Source organism: Sinocyclocheilus anshuiensis, unplaced genomic scaffold (assembly GCF_001515605.1).
Source record: "Sinocyclocheilus anshuiensis isolate Anshui unplaced genomic scaffold, SAMN03320099.WGS_v1.1 scaffold1957, whole genome shotgun sequence".
NCBI classification, from domain to species: Eukaryota; Metazoa; Chordata; class Actinopteri; order Cypriniformes; family Cyprinidae; genus Sinocyclocheilus; species Sinocyclocheilus anshuiensis.
Window position 1 is genome coordinate 334,594 of NW_015537935.1, and position 24,272 is coordinate 358,865.

At 36.4% G+C, this 24,272-nt stretch overlaps 1 protein-coding gene across 1 annotated transcript in view; it reads left to right on the forward strand.

Annotated features, from left to right (window-relative positions):
• adgrl2a (adhesion G protein-coupled receptor L2a) overlaps nucleotides 1–24,272 on the forward strand; it is a 108,428-nt gene that overhangs the window by 50,770 nt on the left and 33,386 nt on the right. Inside the window, exons 4-9 of the mRNA XM_016447144.1 lie at nucleotides 4,675–4,784; nucleotides 10,133–10,147; nucleotides 11,152–11,952; nucleotides 20,901–21,194; nucleotides 22,083–22,186; nucleotides 22,692–22,877. Of these exons, the coding sequence (XP_016302630.1) occupies nucleotides 4,675–4,784; nucleotides 10,133–10,147; nucleotides 11,152–11,952; nucleotides 20,901–21,194; nucleotides 22,083–22,186; nucleotides 22,692–22,877 (1,510 nt within the window). The remainder of the gene's footprint in view (nucleotides 1–4,674; nucleotides 4,785–10,132; nucleotides 10,148–11,151; nucleotides 11,953–20,900; nucleotides 21,195–22,082; nucleotides 22,187–22,691; nucleotides 22,878–24,272) is intronic.

Consider the following 24,272-nt stretch of genomic DNA (forward strand, 5'->3'; position numbering starts at 1 on the left):
ATAATGCCCATGATTCCTGATTTAGTTAGATATGTGAGGTTTGGGCTGCTCGGTGCTATGGATAGAGGAAGTGAGGTTTAATTCAGAACAGACTTTAGAAATCCTGTAATCTTTTTATTAAAAAAAGTACTGCAAGCGTACTGCCATGATTCTGATTTCATTTATCACTTGTCTAGGATTTTGTTTGCTGTATTTTGGTCTGTATGAATGTTCATATACTTCTACTTCAGTAGATCTCTGCCCTTTTCAATTTGACTAACTTGTCCAGGTTTAATGTCGTTATCACGAACAAATCTGTTTGTTCCTAAATTGAAGATCCAGATAACACATGCTGGTCTTTTTTGTGACATAAGTGAATGACTACCTCGTCCGTCATAACATAGCGTATGTTCAGAGAATAAATGGGTTTAATATACATCAGTTTTTCCATATTCAGATACGACAGTGAAAATGAAGCAGTTACATTCATTCAGGCTTCATACATTTTTTTCTTTTACTTTGGTATTGTTATTGTGACAAATACAAAATGTATTGTGTACCATCTTAGAAGAGCTTTATAATATATGATGTAGTGTTTCCCCTGCCATTATATTAGGGGGGGCGGCCCGGCCCCCTGCCCCCCTTGAAGGGCAAGTTAATTTTATTTAATTATATTTTCTCTATAGCGCCAGATCACAACAGAAGTCATTTAAAGTTACCTTTCCGATAGAACAGGTCTATACCTTGTTCTTTTATTAAACAAATTAAATAGCCTTATGTTATTTATCTTATTTACATGACGGCATGTCATTTCGGTCTCTACGTTACTTAGTTGCGCTCTCTGCTTCGCGCACAGCGGAGTTCTGCCCCGATGCGCGCACACACACACACACACACACACACGTGTGCGTGCACACACAAGTGAGCACACTACCACAAGTATTTGTAAATATTAAGCCGTAAAACGACTATTTAAATGTGAATTCTGCGTGTCTCTGTGTTAATGAATGGCGCAGACGCGCGGTTTTGTTTACTACTCGTACTGAAGCGCGCGTGACGCTCACAGTGATTTCAGCGTCTGCCGTCTCACTAAATGAGGACATAAATACATGAACAACATCTCCAGAACTGCTCTGAGAGTCACTTCATGAGCATTTGATCGTTTCATTTGAGTAAAACTATCCTCATCATATACACAGAAATGTAAAGATATTCACGGCAACCCATCAAAATAAAAGTTCGGTTTAACTTGAAGGCATTGCGGCAGAAATATATTACTATTGTTCAGTAGAATGTACGTAATAGGCTGCTACTACTACTACTAAAAATATTAAAACCTTATTTTTAAAGAATAATCATACAATATTTCTTCAATGTTTTAATTGTAATATTAAATGACCTTTATTTTCCAAAAAATAAAATGTTTTAATTTTCATTACTTAAAAGATAGATGAAATGAATATTTTATGCCTTAAAAAATGTAAATACACAACACAGAATTTCTGAGCAAAAAATCATAAGGCTATTGTAAGAATAAGGGCCCTAAACATTTAATTGTTGTTAAACTTTTAATAAATTGATGTTAAATTGTTTAAGTTTCATGATTTTAATTAATTAGACATGCTTTTTGATTAATACAATTTAATTTAACCATTAATAAGGAGTCCAGAAAAATAAAAAAATAAAAAACCTAGGGGAAACACTGTGATGTGTTATATACTTTATATAATGTTTTTATAGATCGATCCAGATATGTATCACTGAATTACTAAGATCAACAATCAAAGCAGCCTCCTGTCAACAATGTTCTGGTAACATACTGCATTTGACTGTAAAACCATGTCAAGTTTAGTTTGCTTTGAGCTCCTTAACTAAACCTGAATGTGAATAGAGATAGATAGAGATTTTCTTTCCCTTGGGCATTTTTACTCCAGATTTCCTGTCTGAAACACTTCCTTCAACTTGCCACACTATTGTTTTTCTTTAATGAGTGAAATTTTGACTGTGAATGTTGTGATATCTTGAAAGCGTTGCTTTGGTGAGTGTTCAGAGTTTAGGAGGGAGAGATCTGTCTAATGAGGGGTGCCCTGTGAAAATGCCTGACGTGTGACTGTGGTGTGAAGAGCAAACACCAACTGTCAGCTAACAGGAACATCACGAGAAACTGTATTTGGACAGTCTTTCCACATTTGAAAATGTATGAATGCCATTGAATTAGAAAACAAAACTTTAATCCAAAGTGTCATTTGTTAAAAAAAAAAAAAAATGACTTCATACATCCAGTAAACTGGGCTTGGAATTAGTTGTTTAAAAGTCATTGCAAAAATGACATTAAGAATGACATTTTATCAATACAAAGCAATAATAAATTTAAATAATTAAAATAAATTAGTGAATCATAGTTATTTTTTCGAGAGGTTGCTTGCTTGCTTATTCATTCATTCATTCATTCGTCCATTCATTCATTCATTCATTAAAAAAAAACACTTACACTGTATCAAGGCAAGCTTTCTAAAATAAGAAACCTTTGTTAGCCATTATTTTGACTCCAGAAGTTATTATTAATCTTTTCTCTTTTTTAAGATAATTTGTGATCATAATTTATTCATATGGTACATTATGCAAATGAACAGCACATTGTGACTGAATGAAATATGAATGGGAACAGTCTCCTTGCAATGCAACTACAAATAACCAAACAACCAATCGCCACATTATGACTCCAGCTTTGGCCATGTGTTATAATTTTAGATCCATAATTCATTTATATGGGTAAACATGCTGATATTCTCATCTGTTACCACATATGAGTGCTCGTTAATAAAGAAACTCCCATATGAGGGATGTGTTTTTCAGCAAAGCTCGTGTCTATGTATAAATTCTCATCTTCAAACATGACCGCTGGGAATTCACAGCTGTGGACGGAGCAGCACTCTTTTCCACGTGCTTTGCTGCTTTTACGAGAAAAATTAAAAAAAAGTCTCCACTTGTTTATTAGCAAATAGAACATAAGACAAATGAATTGTCAGAGTCACATGCTGAGGTAAAGAGAAATTACTGCAGGAAGAGATGCTACCCCAAGGCCAGGTCAGAAAAACTCCAGCAGGCTAATTCACCCCCCGCTCTGCGCTAACAGTAAACATGCTCTTTATTCCCAAACCGAAGACCTTTGTTTCCAGATTCTTTTCCTCTAAATTAGAACAATCATCCTGCATTTTCCTCAGAAACTGTGAGATGATATAGCATGCATACAGCATACAGCAGTCTTTCATGTTTCAAATCTACAATCATATTCTGGTATATATAAACACCACTAATACCAAGGTTCTGTATTTTTATTTTTTTTTCTTATAAAAAAAATATAATATTTTATAATATTAGATCTTATAGATCTTATAATATTACATATACTTTTCATTATGAAGGAAAAATGTCACAGTTTCCACAAAAAAAAAATGTTAAGCAGCAAAAACAGTTTTCTACAGTAATAATAATAAAATTGATTCTTGAGCAGTAAATCAGCATCTGAAGGACCATGTTACACTAAAGAGTCGAGTAATGGCTGCTGAAAATTCAGAATAGCGTCACAGGAATAAATAAAAATGTAAAATATATTAAAATACATATCAGTTGTTTTAAATTGTAATACTATTCACAATTTTTTATTTTTACTTTCATTTTTACTGTATTTTTCATCAAATAAATGCAGCCTTATATAAAAAATAAAAAATAAATGCAGTGATTTAAAAACAAAAAACATTACAAATCACCATTTTTGTTTTGTTTTGTTTCGGTTTGTTTTGTTTTGTTTTGTTTTGATATCAATGTGTTGGTTTCTGGGTTTTTTAAAGCTCAAGTACAGTAATCTTTTTTTTTAAGAACTAGAGGAAAAAAAGGCTTTAAAACCTTTTTGGTTCTAAAATGAATTTATCCAGCGAACAGCAAAGGCGCAGACCTCAGGAACAATGTGACACAGATGGACGATACTGCCACTACTTTTCCAACATCTCACTGTACACTGTGTCTGTAAGCCATGAGATCATTTCTGCACTTTATCTTTTATGGATGTGCTTAATTTTAGTTCCTAGAACCCACATAAACCACCTTCTGCATGACTTCCTGTTAAACAGGCAGTGGAGGGATGATTAGTTCATTCCGAGTGAAATGGCATATAGTGAAAATGAATCCATCATAGGTACAATCAGCCTGACCTCAGGGGGGATTCATACAGATGTATAACTCATGTGCTGGCAGGTATGAACACTCAGAGATGAGGCTGTTTATCTTTGTCGTTGGGTTGAAAAGGACCGCTTTGGCATCTATCCGCTCCGCTAATTCCCGCCGTCTTTGATGTGGCTCCTGCTCTGGGCCACCATCCGTCCGTCTATCAGCTGTGTGCACGCTCACTCTCAGTTTGATGCTATTGTCCTCACAGATGACTGATGAAGAAATGTTCAGGCTTCAATACAAACATTTTTTTACCACAGAAAATGTTTTGTTAAAACAGACACAGTACCATCATGCAGACATTCATAATTATTTTCCATAGTAATATATGTTTCCACTGTATCAACTCCAAATTCTGTTGATACAGCTTTTATTCAATCCAGAGCATTCCCTTATACTCTGGTGCAAATAGTTTTCTTTTGTGTTTCACTCTTCTGATTGCTTGTATCTTTCTCTCGCTTCGTCCAGGTGTAACAACAGAACGCAGTGCATCGTCATCACCGGACCAGATGTTTTTCCTGACCCCTGCCCAGGAACATATAAGTACCTTGAAGTCCAGTATGAATGTGTTCCCTACAGTAAGTATGAGCCGTCTTTTTAAATATATACATTTTTTTTAATGTTACTCCTTTATGAGCGTGCCTTAAAATTAATTTCTTCAGGATTCAGTTTTTTGTCCACGATAATACAGTGTTTATAAAACATGTACAGTAGCCACTTTTTCAGGTTTTGTCATTTTACAGCATTAACAATGGATTTAATTTAGCTTTTTTGCAACTGATTAACAGAAAGAAAAAAAAAAGAGTTTTAATGTCAAAAGTGAAACAAATGCAGCATCCACTAAAAAAATGACACACCTAAACCATCACTGGCACAGCCAATTCATTTTCAAAGTCAAAGTTAAATAGATCACTTGTGAGTAGTTAAGTGTTTCATTTGATTGTAGTATAGATACAGCTCTATATGCAAGGTCTAACTTCTGGTGAGTCATTATTGCAGAAATTTGCTGACTCCAAGCAGTGAAAGTGAATTGTAATTGAAAAGCACAAGGCAGGGGACGATACAAGAAGACTTCCAAGTCATTGAATATCCCTTGGAGTACACTTAAATCAACCATTAAGAAATGGAAAGTTTATGGCACAGCTGTAAATCTACCTAGACCGTCCTCAAAAACCAAGTGACCGTGCAGGACTGGTGAGAGAGACCACCAAGAGACCAATGATTTAATATCATTGCCCAATGATAGACTGTGCATACAACAACTGTTGCCTGGGTGCTTCTCTGCTTTTATGAGACAGAGCCAAAGATAAAGCTACTGTTGTTAAAAAAAAAAAAAAATTGTGAAACGATATCTTGGTTGCAGTTTGCCAGAAGGCATGTGGGAGATTTTCAAACCAGGTGGAAGACGGTTAAAATTACTCAATTTGTACGCTTACATGAAGGGGTGGATATGCATTTAAAATAAATGCAATATATTTTGACCAAACAAACAAATGTTGCTATATATAATATTAATTCTAAAAATATTTACATTTATTGTATAAATAATATTTTTGCTGTGTTTTTATAAGCAAATATGTAAAAAATAATAATAATATTAATATTATTACATAAAATAATAATTAAATCAAATAAAAAATGAATAAAATAAAATAATAATAATGTACTTTATATAGGCACTGTATTATCAATATCAGTGTTTGCAAGACAGCATTATATAATAATCTGCAATTTATGGCAGTGATGGCATTGTCGCAATATTTGTGGTTAGTCTTCTTTCCTGTGTTTATTCACCTACTGAATTCTGATTTTTCTTTCTTGCTATTTAACCATATTTAACACTATTTAACCACTTTTACAAACAGTGCCTTTAAAATGAGACGAGCACGAGAGTCACGAAAACAGCAAAAGCATCTTTGATTTTATGGCATTTCATTTATGGCAAATCTAAGCTTAAAACTTAAAACCCTATTTGTTTGCTGCCTTGCAAGAACTGCTATTTCCTTGAGAAAAGAAATTGTTATTCATGTTTTCTTATAATGCAATGCTTCATTCTAATGATACACAGTTTTTAGTGTTTGATTTGTATCCTGAAACCTTGTGCAGGTGTGATTGTAGCGCACAGAGCTGGGTTTAAAATGCTTTTAGCTGCCTTGTTTATTAAATCTGACATTGTTTCATAAAAACTAAAATATAATCTGTTAAATGTAAACCATTTCCATGTGCTTTTCTCCCTGTGAAATGTTACTTTTTAGCAGTCTTTCCTCTATCAGGAACATTACAGCAATACGCACTACATGAATGCAAAGCGACATTCTCTGACGTCAAGTCTTTGCACCCATAATTGCTCAGAGACAGACCTGCATGATTTTCTTGGCCTTAAAAATGATTCAGTGTTATGCCAACTACTAAACAGACCAACGATGTTTTTTTTTTCTTTAGTGTGTGATCACTGTGTTTTGCTCGTAAGAAACCGCAGCTATACGACTGTCAGAAAAGACAAATGATTGCACATGGATCTAACATGAACAAACTCCAAACAAACGCCTCACTTCTATTCTCAGATTTCCCATTACATTAAGAGTATGGATTGTTTTGCTCCATTAAACAATTAGATAGTAATATTATTCTCTGACTGAATTGTCTCGTCTTCTCAGAGAATGTTTCCAGAGACTTCACATACCAGACGGAGTCCTCTGCCGCACATTTCCCACCACAATCCCAAAAGAACAAAGGCCCGCTGGATTTTAGTGCTTAGTATAAATTTAATCTCCATCCATATCTATGGGTTATTGAAGTCAAAATCCCACACGCAATTTTAAAAGCCGTTCTTTCATAAAGTATCATGTTGTTCAGCTTTTCTCCAGGAATATCTGTGATTGATCACATTTCTTTTCTGATGCGAGCACCTTCACAGATTATGTTTTTGTGTTGTTTTTTGTCTTAATGTTTTTGCATTACCTCCTCTAGGCATTTCCAGGCGGTCTGTAACAGTTTTATTTATTAATCACAGTTTGACTCCCTAGGACGCCAGAGCCCTCATGTCACCCTCAGGCTGCTGAATGCTGTTTATTTTTTATTTATTTTTTTTTAACTTGAAGTAATTTTCTTATTTGGTCTTGTTTGGTTTCAACAGTGGAATGTGCATGATGTTCTTTGGCCATGGTATCTCAGAGAACAGGATTTGTCCCGGTATTAAGTGTACTGCATACTCTGAGATCCGTCCAGAATGTTTTGGCTGACTAAACTAGAAAAGATTTGTGATTTTTAGAAATGAATAGAAATTATTTTTGGATGGATGTCGCTATAATTTCATTTGTTTTAACCTACCTTATTAGCAACCTGGTTGCTATTAGTAACTATAAGGATTAACTGAATTCTTATTTTATTTTTGTAATGGGCAAAGGATATTTATTTATTTATTTGTTTGTTTGTTTGTTTGTTTCAACCTAAAATTCAGTTTGTGGTTGCAAACTAATGACACACTGTATGATCTCCAGGTGAATCTGATGTAAACATGTCCAGAATCTTAGTTCACCCCAAATTCAAATATGCACAAAATTAAAACAAATATGTAATTTCCATAAAGAAACTAATTTTATGGACCATTACGATTTTTTTTTTTTTTTTTGCATTATAATATTATTTTAAGGACAATTAAGCACATTTCCCCACCAAAATTAGTATTACTGTAATGCATCCAGATTTTTTTTTTCTCTTTGCAATTTTCATTATTCTCAAAGGTGAATCTCATTAGATTGTCATTACTGTAATACAGTATTTTTTATTATAGTATTTCTTTATTAAATCAGCATAAAGACAACTCAAAATACTATTATAACTATTATACAAATATGTGCATCATAAGCAATTACACTTGCAATGACATTATTTATAATGTAAAATATTATAAATTAAAACAAAAATCACAATGGTCCTATATACAAATAGAATTTATTTTCTGCAAAATATATTTTATATTATGTCATCTTTCTTTGTCATTTTTTTCTGTGTTCTGGACAGGTTTCTTAAGATTCATTCATATGCTAAACAGAGCTCCTGTAGAAAATAGTGACTTCCATGAAAAAGAACACAGTGCTCAGTGTCTCCTGGACATTTTGGCCACAGAATGGACACCATTAGTAGATCGATCATAATAAGACAAGAAGGAAATCTGAGAAATGTAGCTTTAGATTGTCGGAAATGTTGAAATGCTGAAGATGGCCTTCATGAGATAAAACTTCTGAAGACTGTCAAGATTCTGTTTAAATGTCTGCCTGCTTTCTGTCTTTCTATCTGTCTGTCTGTCTGTCTGTCTATCTCTATTTTTCTTTATCTGGTGCTATGGAAGGATTTGGAAGGACAGTGTATTGGCCCGTACAAAACCATGACGATAAGAATTTCTTGAGAACTGAGCCTTAAAAAAAAACAACCTTAATAGCAAAATATCCTTCTTGACTAGTAAATTAGTTGTTTAAGTTGTTTGGTTAAGTTATATTTATAATGCATTACCATTTCAGCCAACAACAACAGCAAAAAAAGATCTTTAAGATCTGAAATCTGAATGTAAAATCTTTAAAATCGGAATCTTTTTTTTTTTTTTTAATTGGCAGTTTTATGTTTACAGACCTGGAAGGCAGATGATCGACATAATGTATTAGCATAGTAATTTATTAAAAGCAATTACAAATATATTCAAAATTGCCAAATAACAATTATCTTACCGTTTACTCAGAATTCACTATAATCTTTTTTAACTATGGACAAGTAAGTATATTTTGGAAGTGACACTGTTATTCAGTGGAACAGGAACAAAAAATGGTGAAAGAAAAAGAAAAAACTACACTTGTAAATTAGAGATGAAAGATTCATTCTTTACTCACTGTTGTGTCATTCCAAACTGTTCCATTCCCATATGAATTCTGTGCAACACACACACAAAAAAGTGAATTTTAAAGAACATTCTGGCCACTCATTTCAGTTTAATTAAGTGAAAGAAGTCAACTCTGATATGACAAATGTCCACCATAAATAGTATAATAAAAAGCGGTTCATATGATGTGTGCTATAACGTATCTCAAGTCTTTTGATAGATTTGTGTGAGAAACAGACCAAAATATAAAGTTAATATTGTTTCAAATGTTACAAAGTTAACATACAGCATCATTGTAATTGCATGAAAAAGAGTGATATTATTCAAAAGTATGTGTTCCACAAAAAAAAAGAAAGTCAGGTGTATTTGGAATGACATGACTGGGTGAGTAAATTGCTCTTTTTCATCAGGAAATCCTAAAGTAACCTTAGAAATGACAGACGCATGATTTTCAAAAGTAAAAAGCACCAGCCCGCCAATCTCCCACTGCCACCCTGATCTGGACCGAAAGAAACATGAAAATATGTCCTTTTAAAAAGTAAGAATATGGAAATTGAAACCGCATACTGCCATAGCGGACTATTCGAGTGTTCATATAAAGCCTAGAAGGGCTGACAAGAACTCTGTGCTTGGAGTTGAGGAACAGCTTTATTTTTCTGGTTTTGAGTTTCCCTCCAGCACAACTTACCATCTGTCCACCTGGAATTCAGATTTCCCTGGTCGATGTCCCTGAGTTCTTATGAAAATCTATACGCCGCTATCTAGAATTCAGCCCGTGTATTTCCCCTCGACAACAGCAGATTGATTCGTCTTAAATGCCACATACACTGTCCTTCTGTACTGTGACAGAACACTCTTTAACCTTGCTCTCTTTCATGTGTTGAAGGCGTCTAACTGCGATCTCTTCCTCCTCTGACAGCTGTAGCTCTGTGCATAATGCCCGTAACCTCATGACATGTTAACTGCATGTGATCATGGACATGATGGTTAATTCATTTTAATCTCTTTTTCCCCTTGCACTCCTTTCATTCTCTCTTCCAACGCTTAAAATAGAAGTGGAGCAAAAAGGTAAATCACTGACACAATCAGCTCCTTGTTTTTCTTTCTTTAATATATACATTTTGTGGTTGTAAAACCTTCCTGTGCCCACTCTTGCTGTTCCGATAGCATGCGGTAGCAGACAGGGTCTTGTATTTTAGTAAAGGTCAGTGCACAAGCAGCAATCGGAGGGAAGCTTTAAAAGAAAATGATAAAGCACAAGGTAAATGTTAGCGGTAATGCTGAGGGTACAAATTCCTCATTTCCCCCTCCTCTTCCTGTCCTCCACACTCTTTTATTGCCTGTTCGAACCCCAGCCCCACTCCACACTCCTAGCATGCTCTGGTTACAGGTTTCCTACAGACTTACACAACCTCTACTGTTTCTTGCTTTCCCTTCTTCTAACTCTCTCTCTCTCTCTCTCACTCTCTCTCTCTCACTCTCTACATGTCTCTCTCGCTTTCTCACTTCACCCTTTCTACATGTTTGATTATCATGTCTTTGTTAAGAAGAAAGGAAATGCTTTATGCTGTAAAATGATTACAACATTAGGCCCATAGGAAAGATGTAAAAACTGTGGAAAAACTTGGCTCAGGACACAGACTGCCTGTATGCTGCTCTTCTCTGCATCTTTCTCAAGCCTTATTTAGTTGTCTGTTTTTATTTGCAGGGCAGATTTGTCGTATTGCTTCCTTTTTTCCTTTGTGTTTGGTCGTGGTTTGATTTCTCCATCACTCCCCTTCAGTATGTCCAAGCAGCAGTGAGCCGAGACTGTTTGCTTACGGACACATAAAAAAACTGTTTTTGCTTCCGTTTTAAGCTTCAGTAACCTTCAGATGCAGATTCTTCGCACCTTTTACTGCTTGTGAGTGTGGGTAGCTGTTAGACTTCTTAGTGTGTGTTTCTGTTTTCACCGACTACCCAGTTATCAGAGTGATGTAGAGTCAGACGGCACTTTGCCCTCTGCTTTCAACTAGTGTGAGCTGCCTTCGCTTATGTTTGACTGTTGTCTGCTCTGTTTTTCTCATCACTAGTTTTTGTTTGTCCCGGAACTCTGAAAGCCATTGGAGATCCATCATTTCTGTACGAGGCGGAGCAACAAGCGGGGTCGTGGTGCAAAGATCCTCTCCAGGCAGGAGACAAGGTTTATTTCATGCCCTGGACCCCTTACAGAACAGATACACTTATTGAGTACAACTCGCTCGACGACTTTCAAAACTCTCGACAGACTACGACATATAAACTCCCCCATCGGGTCGATGGCACGGGATTTGTGGTATACGATGGGGCGGTGTTTTTTAACAAGGAAAGGACACGTAACATTGTCAAATTTGACCTTCGGACCAGAATTAAAAGTGGGGAGGCAATTATAAATAACGCCAACTATCATGACACCTCACCATATAAGTGGGGCGGGAAAACAGATATCGACTTGGCAGTTGACGAAAACGGTCTTTGGGTGATCTATGCCACAGAGCAGAACAATGGCATGATGGTGATCAGTCAGCTCAATCCCTACACCCTTCGCTTCGAGGCCACCTGGGAGACCACCTATGACAAGCGATCGGCCTCCAACGCATTTATGATCTGCGGGGTTCTGTATGTGGTCCGATCCACGTATGAAGACAATGAGAGCGAAGTCAGTAAGAGCCTCATCGACTACATGTACAACACCAAACTGAACCGAGGCGAATACATCGACATCCACTTCCCCAACCAGTACCAGTACATCGCCGCTGTGGAATACAACCCTCGAGACAACCAGCTGTACGTGTGGAATAACTTCTACATCCTGCGGTACAATCTGGTGTTTGGTCCACCTGATCCAGCCCACGGTAAGCCTCATCTCGAATCCATCTAGCCGCACACACACACAGGGTCCCTCTGGATATCTGTTTAAGTGGTCGCGAGATTTCAGCCACTGAGTTGGTATTCCTCTGGTACCCAAGTCTGTGTGTCAAATGTCACGGATGACTGATTTTTAATTTCAGAATTAATGTGTGCTTGATGTATTCCGGAAACCTTTCTCGAGTGCAAGCAACATCTCAGTGAAGTGGTGGGTCTCAGCAGTAAACAACATCATAGGCGTTGTTAGCATATAATAAGAGACGCGTCCCTCGAGGTTTCAGAAGACAGAGCCATCCCTCCCCAGCGTTTAGACTCTTGAGGCTAAAATCCCTCCCACTGAGAAAGGTACCGCTTCCCTCATTGCTAGAGGGTTACCTGTCTGGACAGGTACGTTGGCAGCCTTGCGGCAACAGTGGATCACCCCCAAAAGAGTAGATCTCGTTCCCTAACCACCTCAAAACAAACAACTTACGCTTTGCCTCGAATGCCTCTCAATGTGCCTGTGCTGAGAGACGGCTCTCCATTGAGACCGGATCAGTCCCAAAGGTCACTTCAGCGTAGCCTGTTTTTAATTTAACTGTCAAGAGCTAGGACAGGATGGCCATAATATGTGTCAGATCATCTTTACATTGAAAAAATAATAACCGTAATTACCATAATCCCAGCTCAGCCTAGAGGCGAAGACTCTTGCATTACTCCAGAAAGACTTGGCTAAGTGTAGAGGTCAAACAACTTTACGCAGATTAGTGGGGCTTACAAATTTAAAATATTAGTGTATTTCTTCTGCGGAGACCCAGCAGTCTACCTCACTCATGAATCTGCTTGTGCAGACACTGAGCTCTGTAACTGTACCCAGGGCCGTCGTGAAACTGTACTCGTAATGAGAGTACTTAGGATAAAGTCGTTGAGGATAAAAGCATCCGCTAAATCAGGGGTTCCCAAAGTAGGGGTTGGGACTCCCAGGGGGTCGCGAAACCACGAGGAGGGGTCGCAAGATGATTTCCAGAAATCAAATAATTTTTTAAAGGATTAGAAATAGCATATTTTACCCATAAATAAAAAATTATAAGTTTAATTAAAAATAAAACTCTGACGTGGAGTTTTGTACTCCAGCATGTTGCCCACCCAACTAATTAGATAAGATTCATGTTGAAATGCAAGTAATTAGTAAATTACTATAAAATAACATTATTGTTCTTAGACTGTTGTGTTCCTTTGTGTTGTCATTATGATATAAGTGCATGTGCGCCATTGTGCAAAACGTTTGTATACTTTAACCACCTCAGAGGAAAGTGGGGGTCCCGAGTTACTGGCACTGTTATTTTGGGGGTCGTGGACTGAAAAGTTTGTGAACCCCTGCGCTAAATGACAAGATACTAGATTGTAAGCTACATTTATTTGTAGGCTGCTTATAGCATTCAAAAGCACCTCAAAGGCTACCTGTTATGTTAATAACTAGCCATAGATATGGTTCTCATTTGAAGGCTGCAACCTTTTTAACTGGCTAAATTTCAAGGCAGCTTCACATATATCCTTCACAGAGAATGCAATCTCAGAATGCATTTTTTTGTTTTAATCATCCAAGATAATGTATGAATCGAGAGGGTTTTTTTCTTGTTTTTGTTTTTTTATATATGAATACAATCTAAGAAAAAATATGTAAAAACAGGGCTTAATGAACCATTAATAGTTTTTCACTTATTTTAAATTATGCATTGCATTGGGTTAAAAGGAAATGTCCAGAAAATGGCAGAAAATAACAAGTACTTTTTCCATTTTTCTAACCATTAATTTTTCTTACTGTGTACGGCAAATTTCATTATTTGTTGAGAAGCTTCTAAATATATATATATATACACACACACACACACACACACACACACACACACACACACACACACACACACACACACACACATATAAAGATTGGGATATTTAAAAACTATTTAAAAATGTCACTTTTTATTTGTAAGAGCTATGCAGTTTTACACTTAGAGTATTACAATGTAACTTAGCTTAGCAACATTGCTAACTCCTTACCATATTGAAATAATTGTAATTTGAGTCTCCTGTGAGTCTCACGAGGAATGCTTTTTTGTGTTGAGGTTCCAATGAGGTTCCATTTCTCATAAGGTGCTGTTTTAAAAGGTGAATATGCAGACGGTAGACTGCAAGGCAGCTCGCTAGCTTTTGGAACGGAGCCAAAACACCTCTCCGAAGGCTATGTATGACATTCATAATCACATTACTATCTGCACTACTTATTATATCAGACTTATTTTTGAGATCAGGACAGAATCATCCGAGTCATTCTTAGCATGTGCTAGCAGCTTTCCTTTAGCCTGAAGCGATTACCGCCACTGAATTAAAACCATCGAGCAAATTCATCCCTGCACAAGCAAGCAATTAAGTAAGAAATATCAACTCAATATCACTTTAGTTGCAAAGTATTAGGACTCAGATCTGAAATTCATTGAACATTTCTCTGGGGTGTTACCTCGGAGGGTTCAAATCTTTCATTAAGGAAATGTTATCACATTGTTACCACAATGTATCCACTTGTGGTTCACACTTATACGATGTGGCTGATTGAATGTGCCCGTGTACGTTCTGCCTCTCTTTTAGCCGCCTGTAAAGGAAGTAATTAGCTCTACAATCAGTGCTGATGAAGGACAAAAACATGCTAATTTCACTAGCTTTAGCTCCTGTGCAGTGCACGAGTTGAATGATACCCCCATCCCCACTTGAATCTAATCTGCCATCATTTGTATACTGATGTGATTTCTCTGTTTTAGATGTGGTGATTATCTCATCAGCTCAATAATCAGCTCACTCACACTGCCGTCAGAGTTGTGCTCCGTAGAGTTGATGTTTGCTCCACTTTACATTGATAGCTGTGAAATTACCTTGATTTTGAGACACTGGAACAACGGACCACTAGAGTATGTGAGATATGATAAGCCCCTGCCTTTATAGAAAGAAATCCCTCCCCTATAAGTCAGAGGCCAAAAAAAACAAAAAAACCTCTTCAGGGATGGAGCAATTATGAGATTAACTGTTAAGATATTTTGGCAAATCATGTGACCTGCAGTCATTTTTTTGTGCTGTATAGTGGCAAGTTCATCTTTAACAGTTGAAACCACTATAAGAGACTAGATACAAATATAGAAAAAAATAAGTAAAAACTCAGATGTCAGATTTATATCAGATCAGATTATATCACAATAACCAATTATTGTTCAGAATTATTCAGAATTATTTAAATTAGAAATATACAGTTTTTCTAGTTTATGTGATGCAACTTGAGCAGGAATACGCCAGTATAACATTTGTAACTGTATCAATAGGCGCGTTTCCATTACCCTTCAAATTGCGCAAATTGAAATTGCGAATTGAAAATACGCTCAATGGAAACATCGCATGAGGTGGTTTTTCAGGCAATGCGAAAAAGGAATAATTCGCAAAACTGCAATGGAAACGGCTTTTTCGCATTTACAGGTCACATGGTGTATGTAAAAAGTCATATGATCATTGTTCAGTGTACTATAACCTCCAAGAAACACTTCATAAGTGGCCGCGCTCCAGTATAAGGGGCTTTCACTACCATTAATGCTTAGACAATTTACACTGCACACGTCTGAGGTGCAGTGTGGCTCTGATACGGTCACTGAAGCTGATTGCGGACACTCAGTGCTTGTGTTTATGTTTTTATACAGGCTATGGTTTATTCCAGCCGCGCCACGCACGTTTCTGAAGCGGCTCTCTTTGCTGCTTCTGTAAAGATACACGCATAAGCCTCCTTTGAATAAATATAGCCAAAATCCGTCAAAATCCCACTAAAATCCGTTGCCATGACTTATCGCGAGAGGCAAAAGGTTACGTTTTAGTCGCATAACATTGGAAGTGGAGAACCTGGACCACAGCTAAGACCATGTGATGCACACACTCCCATGAGTTATTTTATGTGATAGTTATATGTATTCTAAATGAACTACAAACAACAAATATATAAATTTCTTTATTCTTCACATTCTTTCTTGTAGCAATTCCCTCTCAGTCACACACCTGACTGAATGGCTCATTATGCAGCTCATTATGCAGGCCTTTGTCTTCTCAGGTGTGAATCACAGCATTATTCATGATCATTCACGCCTACTCGCATATACCTTTTCTACACATAAAGTGTCTTAGAAAATTTAAATCAATATATTGTTTTCTGTGAATGAGTGAGTAAGATGATTTTCACATAATTTTGAAGCAAAAACTCTAGACTTCAAGATCAGTTCTCAAAAGTCTTGTGAACAAATGTTCTGTATGTGTTTTATGGCCTTATTTCAGTGACTTTAAAATTGTAGTTTTTCACTAAGCACGCATAAATGTTGTTTTCTCAAAAACACAATCACGTACATACATGTTGCTCACATATTATTGTAGCCCAGTTTGTGCTGATTACAGTGTTATTAAACTTTAGACATTCAAATGTTTGTAAGCAACTGACAAAAGCACAAATGTCAGGGCATGTCAAAACTTTTCCAGGCCCCAAAACACCCTCGGACCCCAGAGGGTTAATGGAAATGCTGTCATTTCGCAATACTTTTTTATCGACATTTATAAAATATCGCCAAAGTTTTGCGCAAATCTATAATGGAAACGTGCCTAATGACTGCAGTAAGTCAGTATTAACGGTGGCTGATTAATTGCTGCTGATACTGTTTGGCTTAATTAGAGATATTCATTTAGAAATTAAATTGTTAGTTCAGACTGTAACAGTATGGGTGTAAATATATATATATATTTTTTTTAACTCATAGCTACTAAAAGGTGACCTGCGACTGGAGACATAGAATTACATCACAAACATAAACAGGCCAGAAACTGTTTTTCAACAACATTTTATTGAATATGAAATTTTCAACAAAAGGCATCAAAAGAAGCAATTTAGCCTTCAGAAAATGTTGTTCGGCAATCTCAAGCAATCAAACTAAATATAAAATGTGCCATTTTTTTTCTGTTTACCTTCTATGAAATTTGAAGTTTTCAACTTGAATCAATGTTTTCTGGGAATAAATGTTGAAAAAAATGTTTAATACTTGATAGATTGTTCCTTTAATGTGGAATGCTGGCAAAATATATTAGTATGACATCTCATACGGATCCTAAATAGCATCAAATGCGCCGTTTATTGAAAGAGAAAATGATTAAAACCAACAGCATATTCATACTGGAATCATCTTTCATAATGGGGAATCATCTTGATGTGGAGGAGACAGACAGCATTTATATTTGCCATCTGAATCGGGGTGGAAAACACACATTACGCTGCTTGCCACTTAATCTCATTTTTGCTCATCATTAATGGAATTAGTTTGACACTGATTGTGATAATTGCCATGTGATATTACACTGCTGATGGTTAGCAAAATTTATGCAGAGCCTTCTCTGCTCCTGCCTGAAAAAAAAAAAAATATAGAAAAATATTGTTTTGTGTTCAGAAGACCACTAATGGATTTGGCTTTATTTTAGTCTCGCTTCTACTGCCACTTGGAGAGACTGCTCAGTGGCCTCTATTTTTGTTAAAGTCCTCCCTTGAATTAAAAATGATTACAATTGCTAATGCTGCTACATAATTATTAGTTGCACTTTCTCACCTTTAATGTGAGTTTTACCTTCTCCCTTTGCCCACACGTTTCAATCTTTTCCTCTGTGTGCCGTTTTTTATCCCCTCCCCTAGCCCAACCGTTTATTCTATGACTCCCACAGTCATCCCTCATGTTAGGGTACTTCCCAATTGGAGGGATGTATCCTAGGGAGGCTGTGTCCTTCTTAGACCAGTCCCTCTAAGGCTATACTTCTCAGCTTTAAATGATAGAATGAGATGGTCTAGTAAGTCCACATGGCAACAACCTTAGAGTTTTTGGAATTCTGGTACTCAAACATAAATTTAAAAAAAAAGAAGACTTTTAGGGGTAGTCCAAGGGTTCATTTAAAGTAATAATTTTTCAACAGTAAAAGTTTGTTGTTTCTAAAAAAACAAACAAACACCAAATTATGATTTACAGAGCTAGAGTTTCGAAAGCCTAATTTTCTCACAGTTCCTTGCACAATATTATGTTATGGCCTCAAAACAATTTTACCATGCTGCGAGATTTGAACACTGATACTTTTGAATGTTAGCACCAGATACACAAATTCATATGTATGGGTTTTCTAACTCTGTGGGTTTGCTTGGTAGCTCACACGATATGGCGTTGCACTTGTGAGGTGAAGCGCTCCGGTACGAAATGACGGTTCGACAAAACAGCTCAAACCCATGTGTTAAAATAGCACGGTTGCACGGTATCACTTCTGCTTTCATTAAAACTATCAGGTAGGTTTAGGGTTGGGTTTGGTGTAGGGGGTAGGTTATTTTCCAACATGATAGAGCATTTTTGCGACACTCCTTGGACATTTCAATTCTGAACCATCACAATATGTACCTGGAGCAATGTAATTAAAACGCCGCAATAATTGCCTGTACGTAATAAATATGTGGCCACGGTCATGTACTGAATGCGCGTTTGGACATTGCGTCACTGGACATTTCACTTTGAAACTGCCATGAAACGTGCAATAAGGTATGTAATCTCAGTATTGCAGAAAAGTCATCACAAGCACATGAGCCTGGGTTGTAGTTACATCCAAATTATGTTTGTGTTGTCTTGTTTTGCCTGCATTTTGAGGACGGGCCAATAACCCCAATAAAGAAAGTGGCTTAATAAACATACAAATGTCTAGTTTTAGAAAATTCTAAATGGTTTGGGTGAGGCGAATGTTTAGAAATCATCATTAGTTCGATGTAAAATCAATAGAAGTCACTGGAAATTCTCCACCATGCTAGAACTAGTACTTAGGTGCTTATTGCCACAATTTCATTTGAATATTTAGGTTGAAATTGTTCTCTGTTGCGAAGGTAATATTTCTTCTTTTTTGACATTGAACTGACGGTTCTTTTGAGCTTAATGCGAGTCAGACACATTTTCATTACAGCACTACAGACGTTCTTATCTTAAGAGAAACTGCCTTTGTTACAACAAAGAGAAAATTAATACTTCTACCCATAAATCAGATTGCCAAGGCATTCTGTAAAATAATAACAGACATCTAGGTGCTTTCAGTCTGAGAGTTACCGCCTACATGTTCTGCATGTTTTTGAAGGACCATAATCCATAGTCGACACCAAATTATACTTAAAGTACAAAAGACAATAGTGTCAAAGTTTGAAAACACATCTTTCACAAAAGGGCCATGATATTAGGATGATTTTTTTCCCTAGCATATATTGTTATAGTAATACTATTGTTATGGTTTTCTGGACAAATTCCATTATTTTAATGTGCCGTAATACCATGCAAATACAAAGGTATATGAATATGCTAGTCATTCAGATCCATGGTATAAGGAAAGTACTTTGCAACAAAGTACCATCTGACCATCTTGCATTATTGACAAACTATATTCTGTCTGTTTGACACTGTAAAGCTGCTTTGACACAACCAATATAAAGCACTATACAAATAAAGGTGACTTGACTTGATATCACCACTGTGCCATGCTATTCTTTTTTCTTTCTTTCTTTTTTTGTGAAATTCTTTATAAAGACTAGTAGGAGCCGTGTTAAAAATCCTTTTGTTTTGCTCAGATTTTTTTTTTCTCTCTACATAAATGAGTGATAGATTTCTCAATTTACATTCTTAATACACATTTACACAATTCATGTGTGCATATTACACCACTTGAATGACTTTCCTTTTTTGGCTCACATAACCTAAGTATGTGGCATTTGGATAATGTTATGCAATAGACAAATAGTTTATATGCATTATTTTTAGGCTAGAGTTATAGTAAAATGGTTTGCGAATATGGTTTCCGGTTGACTTTAACAGGCTTCTCTCATCTGTGGTTTAAGTCTGGAACATTGAGCTAAAGCTTGTTTTTACAGCCATCATGAAAAACAGCCAGATTCTGGGAGTGAAAAGCCAATAATGGCACACTAGTCATGCCAACTGTGTCAAAACTCACACACATGGGTGAAAACTGTAAAGATCGGGGTCTGCAGGTAAAGGCATTGCAGCTGTGTTTTGCTCAGTTTTTTATCTGAACCAGAGCTCTGGCTGGTCAGTTGACACTAATTCACAGTAGGTCACATCTAACCTCAAAAAGAAAGTATTGTTTTTCACTCGATCGGTCTTTTCCCCCTCGCAAACATACATGGAGGCACTCTCACACTCACACATCTGTGGGACGCTTCATCGGTGAGTTTCTTGGCTGCATGCTGTCGTTCACAGAATCTGGTTAGCCGGTGAAAGCAGCGGGTGAAGTTCAGAGGGATTTATGGATTTATCCATATTTGTGGTTGGAGGTATGAGGTCAGGTATATCACTGTTACCGTGTAAAGGAAGAACCGATGCAAACTGCAAAGAAGTTTGAGTTATCTGAGACTCAAACCCCTTTACGTATGAATCTCTTTCTGATTATCATAATGTAACTTCCTAGCTAGGAAAAAAAAAATGTAATTGCGTTTTGGAAATAAGACGCATATTTTCCGGTGTAAAGTGTGGCCTGCAATATTTGCTCAGTTTACGTTGATATATGTACCATATTTTTCTTGCCTGAGGAATTACGTTAGTTATATATAAAGATTATGAAATATAGACACAGGAACAAAGAAACTGAAGGTGAGAGAAAAAAATATGTTAAAAAAACTACGTGATTCAGCTCTGTAATAAGCTTTTGAGATATAATAGAGCTTGAGGTCTTGTATGCAAGCTGATTTTTATTTTATTTTTTTCAGAATTATTCTCTTTTATTAAGCACTATGCAAGCTTGATAACATAACCGGTACCCCAAACAGGACATAATTCATGCAACAACTAATTTTACCCATTATTCTTTTTAGCACCACCTATCTCAGAGGCATCCACAGCACCCAAGTTACTAAAACCAACAACCACTACAACAACCACTACTCAACCGAGAGGTCAGGTGACTACTGTTACCACTACAGGGACCAGAGCTGTTAATAAGACACCCAAATCACCAGCTGTACTTCCCCAAACCACCACACCACCCTCACTGGAGTCTTTCCCTCCACCTGAGCGCTTCTGTGAGAGCGTAGAGCTCAGGGACATACTGTGGCCGCAGACGCAGAGGGGCATGCTGGTGGAACGACCCTGCCCCAAAGGAACTCGAGGTGGGTGCATGTACCTATTGAAGTGTAACACGCTGCAGTTTTCCACTGAGGGCTCTTTGAATTGCTAGGCAACGAGAAATGTGTCTGTTCTCTTAGAATCAACTTCATCACCATTTGAATAAAGCAATAAAGCCATGAGAGGCCATGCGTTGCAGTGATTTTACCACATTTAGTGTTAGTCTTGTTAACAAAGGTGCTTACTACTAATAATAAAATATAATTTGTTATTAATAATTAACAATCATTGTATGTATTTATTTGCTAAGTAGTCAGATGGTCCTTATTGGCTTTTGTACTGCAAATCATAAAGATCAAACAGTACTTTATTCAGGTGCTTTATTGTCATGATAAATATTGGTTACACTTTATTTGTGTTACAGTATAATTATACATTTAAATACTGAGTAATATTAATTAACAACATGCACTTACTATAATGTTAGGGTTAGGATGAAGGCTTGCTTTAGGGTTAGTTGCATGTCATTTTTAAAAAATTGTTATTACTATAGTAAGTACATGTAACGTGTGTAACTGACACTTGTTATAAAATATAAAATAAGGTGTTTGTACATTGTAAAATATTGCATTGTATATTGTATATTTGCATTGCCAAAGCATTTGCAGCATTGATGCATACAATTAAAACTTGCAAAACGAGTATAGCACAAAACAACATAAAGGAAGAAAAGAAAAAAAGTACTTGACAAAGAAATGGCATTAACGATAAATTTACAAGTAAAAGTTAATGAATGTAATTATAACAATTAAATATGAAAGAGCATTAACAAATTTTGCTGGAGACACAGACTGGAGTCATATCACTCAATGGCTCTCATATTATGACAGACAATCCATATAATAATAATAATAATGTCCTTATTTAAACAGGCACTGCCTCCTACCTATGCGTTCTCTCCACTGGGACCTGGAAGCCAAAAGGCCCAGATCTGAGCAACTGTACATCCCACTGGGTGAATCAAGTCGCTCAAAAGGTTTGTAGTTCCAGAATATTTCTGTCCTCACAGAACGAGGAGCAAAAAACATGTGGCAGTTTTTAGAGCATAACGTCATAAAAATAAAATACTCTCTGGTGCCATATTCCTTCTGTTATCACTTGTTAAGATGAGGACACGAAGCCTTCAAACATCCAGTAGGGATCTTACAGATTGATCTTGTGCTCTTTTCAGTGTGCACTTTTGCGTTAATGTGAGATGCTTCCTGTAAATAGAATGGATGTGCACAATGGGACACGAAACTTCCTACAGTACACCCACAAAAATGAACGAAAGTAGAAGAAAAGCTTCGGCCATTGATACCCTGGAAGTACTTCCAAATGCTCTTCTAAAGTGCTACCAGTTTCTAATGATAGCTGTAATTGCTCACGAGTGCTGTTGCTGACTCAGCGTTATGATGTCATAATGGGAGTCAAGAGCCTCGTAGATACAAAATGATATTTTTCAGAGCCATGCTGTGAGGTTAATTTGTGTAATCTCTCAGATCCGGAGCGGGGAAAACGCAGCCAACCTGGCGAACGAGCTGGCCAAACATACCAAAGGAGCCATCTTTGCCGGTGACATTAGCTCTACCATGAGGCTCATGGAGCAGCTGGTGGATATTCTAGATGCTCAGTTACAGGAACTGCGACCCAGCGAGAAAGACTCCACCGGCCGCAGCTTCAATAAGGTATTAACGGGATTTCATTCTCAACATGATTCTTTAATAAGCAGCAGCATGCCTTGGACGTTTCAGGTCACTTTACTTAAAGAAGACTTGCTTCATAAGAATGTTAAACGGCATCAAACTCATTGTGTTACACCCCATCGTGCTTTTAGAGAATTAGAATAGTATAAATACACAGACTGGAGTGAATCACTGTGGGTTTTGCCTAGTATCCCAAGATGCTTGGATGATGTACTTTGTCTGGTGTGCATCTGTACATGCATTTTCAGGTGATATAACTTATTGTGCAATGGATGAGGACTTTTAGTTGTAGAAAAGCTGCCACAGCAGTTTTTTTTTAAATGCATGGATGTAAATGTATGACAAAGTTGAAATGAAAGAACGATTAAGAAATAAGGAATATCTAGGTAATTATTTAAATGCAAATATAAATGGTACTTGACAAAGGAGCCTGTGGTATCACAACAAGGTAAAACATCCCAGTATTAGTGCACACTCATACTTTCTCTAGAATAGTACATATTTCACTGCATTTTACAAGTATGCAAATTACAACGCACTCACAGTGCTCTCTGAAAATAGGTCACATGGAGATGAATGAAGCCAGTTATCAGTCTACAAAAATGATTAGCTGCTTTTATATAAAGCCTATGCATTGCATTTAAAATGCATATGAGAGACTGCTTTATGTACTCAAATGCATCCTAACCCTTCCAGTTACAACTGGCCATTATGTAACATTTACTTCAACCATTAGGGATCTTGAGGGCATACATTCATCAAACATGAGTTTTTTATTTTTATATATCGGCTCTATTCAGCATTTTATAAGGCTGCTGAGCTTATATGTATCTGAATTCACTTGGTGGGCTAGAACATTAGTTGTTAAAGACATAGTTCAATCAAATTTAAAACTTAGTCATGTCTTACTCATAAAACCCATAAGACTTTTACAAATACTTATATTTTTAATGACACTTGAGCAGTGTTAATTTTGAAAGGCATTTTTGATTTAGTCTTAGTCCTTATCTTGAGACGAAAATGCTTAATAGTCTTAGTCACATTTTAGTCATTTGAGTCTTTTATAGTTTTAGTCGACGAAAAGTCATTGCATTTTTGTCAACTTTTAGTCATTACTTTTAGTCAAACTGCAGTTACCAACATTTATTTTGGTAGCTATTTTATATGTAGTCTTCAAACAAAAATAGCCATTAATTCTTCTCTCTTTAGACCAAATCAATTAAGCTTATAAGAAATTTGAATCAAGGATTGGAAAAACTTGAATAAATGATGACAATTTTCATTTTTGTGTGAACTATCCTTTAACAGTAGTGAAAAAGGAGCAATTTCTAAAAAATATAGTTGTTCATATATAACATATAATATAATATATATATA